Source organism: Pieris napi, assembly GCF_905475465.1.
Source record: "Pieris napi chromosome W unlocalized genomic scaffold, ilPieNapi1.2 SUPER_W_unloc_4, whole genome shotgun sequence".
In the NCBI taxonomy this organism is placed as follows: domain Eukaryota; kingdom Metazoa; phylum Arthropoda; class Insecta; order Lepidoptera; family Pieridae; genus Pieris; species Pieris napi.
In genome coordinates, this window is record NW_025920863.1 from 40,534 (window position 1) to 47,203 (window position 6,670).

The following is a 6,670-nucleotide window of genomic DNA, read 5'->3' on the forward strand; positions in this document are numbered from 1 at the left end:
TCAGGGTAAATTTATAAGCTAACATAAACATTCTAGGGATACTAGAACCTAGGACGGTTCTACGAAGAGATCTAGATGAAAAGTTTGACAGCCTAAACTTCAGACAATGTTATCAAAACCACTTTAAAATTTTAATATTTCTTTACCCATAAACCCTATTTATATGCAAATTGAATTTCAATTCGGCATTGCTTAATTGAAATCAAATTTTTACGAGGTAATTGTCGAGCGGCCCGGAATGCAGTAATTGCTACCAGAATTATAATAGATTGTCCATAGACACGTGTAACATCATTTTCATTCTGTATACTTAGAGGCTTAATTACCGCGCCAACGAATGACGTTCGATATTTAAATTTTTAAACAACATTTTTGACTGTCAAACTTTATTTAAAATAAGAACATTGTCTTCAAGGAATAAATTATGATTTTGATGTTCTAAATTTAAAAAAGGCCTTTTACAAAATCTATCTAAATATGTATGCGAACGCAACTTCGAACAGCACTGAGTCAAAGTCAAGACGTAGTCAAGTATAAGTACTGCATGTCAAATACAATACGATTTTCATCTTAAGTCTTTCAATAAGATGATATTTGATGGTAATCCGACTCAATAGCTCCGAGGTATGACTATCATCGATACCTCCAGAACAGTAATTGATATATTCATACATTTCTTTTTCTTTCACCAAAATATAGAGTATACAGTATATATTTGGGGAAAGGATAATGAAAACCCATAACATTATTACCGGGTTCAAATCGACTCAATTCGCTACTTTAACCGACTATTTGGCATCGTAATTATTTGCAAGTTGCGCACGCGCCGGTTTTTATTAGGGTCTGATTCGTACATGCAAGATATTTTACGTAGCAATTTTTATCGAATCGTGTCACTGCGTATTTATTAGATATAGTTTGTGAGTAACAAAGACAATTTCAGGCTAAACTTAAATCTTGTTGCACATATTTTAACAAAAGTATTAATTAAAAACAAGTTAAAAATAAAATCAAAATTAAAATCCACGTCCCTTTTGGTGTGCATTTTCAAAATATGTAAAGTATGCAAAACGTTGGGATAATTTTAAAGTTATAATTAAAGATTATATGTGAAATTTGTTTTAATGTAAGTTTAATAATAAATATGTCAATGAGAACAGATTAAAGTACTTATTTACAGCTCAATTAAAGAGTATATTTAAATTACTCCTTTTATTGTATCTTGTTTTAAAATTATTATGAATATAAGATGACATCAATATGGAACAGATTTAGGTACAAAATGGAAGTACGATAATTATATCACACTCGTATCATTCGATATAATTTTTGTTAACATAATAAGACCCGCCATCTAATTTAAATCGCCAAAGAGTACGAAACAGCCAATTATTCCTGAAAGGAGGTTGTAATGAATTCGATCTCGTCATGAACTTTTTGTAAACAAAAACAAATTAAGAACAACGGTTATTTTGCTACCTGTGGGTTCTCTTTGGTTGACTTTTTGCTTCAATCTCATAAATTCTGATGGATTCTAATTAAATAACGAGTGTATTTTAAATTATAACACAATAAACTTTGCTCGCGGTCGTTCACAACTTACGCTTTTCTTCTCGTGATAGATGACAATTTACATTAAACATCTGATGATTGTTCAGGGGCTTTAGACAAAATCAGTTTCGACTGGCGTGGCCTATCACCGCCGAAGGAATTTGTATGAGAATGGCATTAACTTTGTCACGTGACCATTTTCATACAAATTCGTTTGGTGTTAGTGGGCCAAGTCTGACGCAAATTCTTTTATCTCAATACCCTGTTCTCTATATGATAATTCAATGTTAATTGGGAACTTGCATGCTATACATTATCTGTTCAAGAAAATCGTAAACATAAAAGTCGGTAACGAGTCTTAGTAAAGAGGTAATTCATTTGAATTAAGAATCAATAGAAAATCTAAATAACAGATTGACGGGATAATCGGTTTATAATAAGCATTCGATGTATTGATATGAAAGTATCGATTTTGATTATCAATCAGAATAAAGCACGGCTGTTTGATTTTAATAAACAGGTACCGTTGTATGCGTTATACATGTATATAAATTTAACCATATTTTCTGTGTTTATTAGATAAAACTTATCGTAAACTCTGTTACAACTGTAGGCAGGGACATAGAACACTTCTAGGGCCTGAATAGGGTCTCACTTTAATGCCATTTTTTCACAATTTATTTTTATAAAATTTAAAGAAGAAAATCTTTAACATATAATATAATTTAAAGAGGCAAAGTTCTGACTTTGGCTGTGTGACCTATGAAGCGAACGCTACATATACCCACCCACCCTTTTATAGATTTGCTCTTATTATAAAATGATACATTAATTTTAATTTTTTACTAAGCTGTAATGACGCTTACGTCCTTTTCTTCTGAGTTGGTGCTTCTGAGAAGATCTTTCCCTTGGGTGAGATCTGAGACTGATCAAGAGTCCTGACCGCTCTAGGCTGTTATCAGGATGCGCCCTAGTGACAAATGTGTTACGGTCGGTCTCAAATGTAGTATATTAGTTTTGACTTAGTTTACTAGTGTGAAAATTACCTACTTGTTTATTAGATTGACAAATGATCATGAAACATACAGAAATCTGCCCAGACCTAAAAAGGTTGCGCCACAGATTTTTTTATACTAAGTCTAGGGAGACCTGTATATCCGGGTCCGCTCATCCAACAGTTAAATTAAATTGTAACTTAAAAATCTTTAATTCGTTACCAAATATTTCATAAAGAAAAATTCGAAACAGACTTATTACTAAGACAAAGATACAGGTTTACTAGGTTGAAACGTTTGTACACACCAGATGATAATGTTTGGAAAGGGATCGATGCAATGGGAGGTGGAGAGTGCTACTGTAAAAGAGTAAGAGTAAGTGCATTGTGAAATTAAAGATGATTAGATTATTATTGTACTAGAAATTCAGTTTCTTCATAGTTTCGCGCAGAAAGCCACTTGGTAACTATTGTTTTAATTTCGTTTAATAACTTAGGGTAAATATTAAGTATATTTAGCAACTACAATGTTAATTTAGTATATTAAAGCTAGGACAGAAAGAAAATGCTGTCTTTTTGAAGTGAAACTTCTTTATCGGGGTTAGAAAAAAATTTAGTGTAACATTTTTTCGTTACGCGTCACATTTTTCGGTTACGCGTCACATGTTTCGGTTACGCGTCACATTTGACCGTTACGCGCGTCTTTTTTTTGTTAAATTTATGTTCAGCGTAATTGTCGTGTATTTTAGAATATTTTTTACATATACTATAATTAATTATATGTGATGTGGTGTATTTTAATAAATAAATACTTAAGATTTATATTACATCAAGTCCCGACTGAAATTACGCACAAAACCATGGAACATGGAACACACCTACAAATTTGCTGTTTTTATTTATAAAGAATTTGTTTTCGCAGCGATGAAAGGCCGAGATGGCCTAAGCGCAGGGTCATGTGCACCAAACGACGTGTTCTGCTCAGTGCCAGGACGCTTGTCACTTCTCTCCTCAACCAGCAAGTACAAAGTGACAGTTGCTGAGGTCCAACGAAGGCTATCTCCCCCAGAGTGCCTCAACGCGTCGCTGTTAGGAGGAGTCTTACGGAGGTAAGGATTATTATCTGTAGTACTTTTAATATTGGCGGTTAAAACCACCCTGACGTAATACAACAGAGTAGTAATGTCAAACTGTCATTAGCGTTCCACAAATTGTTTATTTTTTGTGTCTATGGGAAAGTATAGTTTACTATTTATAAAATCTTGCCTACGCTCGGCACTCTGATACATTGGTACAAAAAAAAAAATGTGCGTGTACTAGTGTACACACGTTAGATGTGAAACTTCTTTATGACCTTATTTTTCGAAAAATTATCTAAATGCAACTTTACAGAAATTGGTTAAATAAAGTTAAATTAGATAAAGTTTAATAAAAGGCTTTTAATATCACAGACTTGAATACAAATAATACAATTATTTCATTTTACCTTATTACCACTAAGATTATTACAGAATTTCATAAATTGTAATATAATTTTTAGTATCATTGTAATCGTTATTATACATTTTTGTTATTAATGATAATAATATTAAATTTTAATTTTTATTGTTTGTGATGTCTTATTTTATTTTATGTTTTCTTTAAGTATTGTTATTTTGTGTGTTTATGTGTGTGTGTTTTCGTTTGTGATAAATGTTATGTCTATGTCTATGTCTTTGAATCAACCCTGGTAGGGACAAGAAAAAGACGCGCGTAACGGTCAAATGTGACGCGTAACCGAAACATGTGACGCGTAACCGAAAAATGTGACGCGTAACGAAAAAATGTTACACAAATTTTTTTTCCAACCCCGATAAAGAAGTTTCACTTCAAAAATATGACTGGTAACAGGGATTCTAGAAATGAAAAGTATTGGTTAAACAATAGCTTAATAAATATGGTTATTGAAAAAGATAGATTATTCAAAATATGGTGTAGTGATCCAAAGAATATGGTAAAAAGACTAACTTATACTAGGTACAGGAACAAATGTCAAAAGGCAATTTTTAAATGTAACGTAGAACATGATAAAAAAACAATTTCAAATTGTAATAATAATATAAAAAAAGTTTGGGATAAAATTAATGAATTATTGGGTAAAAATAAGCAGTCTTTGGATAATCTAATCTTAAATAACATAACTAAACAAGGTGGCAGGCATGTTAAATTATGTTAAATTATCGAATGTATGTATGAGATGGCAACCGGTCGATGGCAAGGATATAAAACTAATAATTGATAAAATGAACAAAAATAAATCACCGGGCAGTGATCCTATACGCATGTCTGACTTAAAAATAATTGTTGACAAGATTAGCCCTGTATTATCTAATCTGATAAATCTATCTGTAAAATATCACAAATTTCCACAAAAATTAAAGGAAGCAATCGTTCGTCCGGTCTATAAGAGAGGCGATCGTAAAGTTTTTTCGAATTATAGACCAATAGCTATACTATCAAGTATTGACAAAATTATGGAAAAATGTGTTGTCAATGAAATTGGAACTTTTATACAAAAAAATAATATCTTAACGGAATGTCAACATGGCTTAAAGAAAAATAAAAGCACCAACACCTTATTATCAAATTTTACAGACGAAATTAATGCACATTTGGAAAATAAAAAAAATATTGTAGCTATTTTTTATGATTTTAAGAAGGCTTTTGATACCTTAAATACTGAGACCCTCTTAAATGGAATGGAGGAGTGCGGCCTGGGGCAGCCGTTGAACCCTTGGTTCAGCGACTGTCTCACGGCGCGCTCTTACCGTGTGAAAGTCGGCGATGCATTCAGTGAGGAGAAACAAGTAAACTGCGGCGTCCCCCAGGGTTCTGGGTGTGGGCCAGTGTGCTACCTGATGTATGTAAATAGCCTCTGTGAAGTATTACGTCACTGCTCGGCCCACATGTTTGCTGATGACCTTTGTACTCTCAGCGCTAGTACCGACCTCTCGGAGGTGTGTCGCCGGGTTCAAGAGGATGTGGATGCGGTAGTTAAATGGTCACATGATAACGGCATCATATTAAACGCTGACAAAACAAAGATGATAATTATTCACTCCCCGTATTTAAGTTCTATTGATAATCCACCGCCTCTTTTTGCGCACGGCTTTGATTGCTTTCATAACAACAAAATTAACTGTACGTGTAAACCTATCGAAAAAGTTAATTGTGTAAATTATCTAGGAGTAAAAATAGATACGTCTTTTTCTTGGGATTCCCATATAGAATTTTTGTGTAGAAAACTAACAATTTTATTAGAAAAGTTTTACCATTTACGTACTAAAGTCTCATTGCCCATACTAAAATGTTTATATTTTGCACTTGTGGATTCCATAATAGGTTACGCTCTTGACTGCTATGGGTTAACATTTAAAACATACATTGATAAAGTAGAATCATTACAAATAAGATTTTAAAAATTACTAGTAAATAAAAAGACAAGGAATCAATGTAAAGGAGATTATTATAAACTATTCAAAATATGTAAAATTTTACCGGCTAGCCTGAAACATAGATTCCTTGTACTTGTAAATAACCATGGTAAGCAGGATCGTTTTACTAGTTTGGTGCATCATATAACTGACACAAGGTCAATGTCCAAAGGTAAATTTGAAATACCCATGGTGCAAAATTATTATGGAGATAGAACGTTGAAGAAGCGGATTCCATACTTGCTCAATAGTTTACCCGAGGACATAAGACGTGTTGAGACTTCATTGGATAAATTTAGAGGTTTATTAAAAAACCATTTGTTAAATATGCTGTAACCTATAAGTAAATTAAGTGTATTAGTTGTAGTAGCAGTGTTAGTAATTTAGTGATTTAGAAGTTATGTTTATTTAAGGCGAGTCACCTGCAGTCAAACTGCGTAAGCAGTTTTGCGGGGCATGGTTTGATTTAAGGTGTAACTTTTTTGTGAATAAATAAATTTAAAAAAAAAAAATATTAATATTTGTACAGACTTTTTGATAACAAATATATTATTATTATCTTTTCAAATCTTATATTTGTCTACAACATAATTTTATAATTAAAGTAGTATTTCTTATTCATACATTTAAAATATATAAGAATAAATACCAT

At 32.2% G+C, this 6,670-nt stretch overlaps 1 protein-coding gene across 1 annotated transcript; it reads left to right on the plus strand.

The window, feature by feature from the left end:
- Positions 1-5,162: 5,162 nt before the first annotated feature.
- On the plus strand, positions 5,163-6,286 carry LOC125062970. Its single transcript, XM_047669151.1, has one exon. The coding sequence runs from the start codon at positions 5,284-5,286 to the stop codon at positions 6,001-6,003; it is 720 nt and encodes a 239-aa protein (XP_047525107.1). The 5' UTR covers positions 5,163-5,283; the 3' UTR covers positions 6,004-6,286.
- The last annotated feature ends 384 nt before the right edge of the window (positions 6,287-6,670 follow it).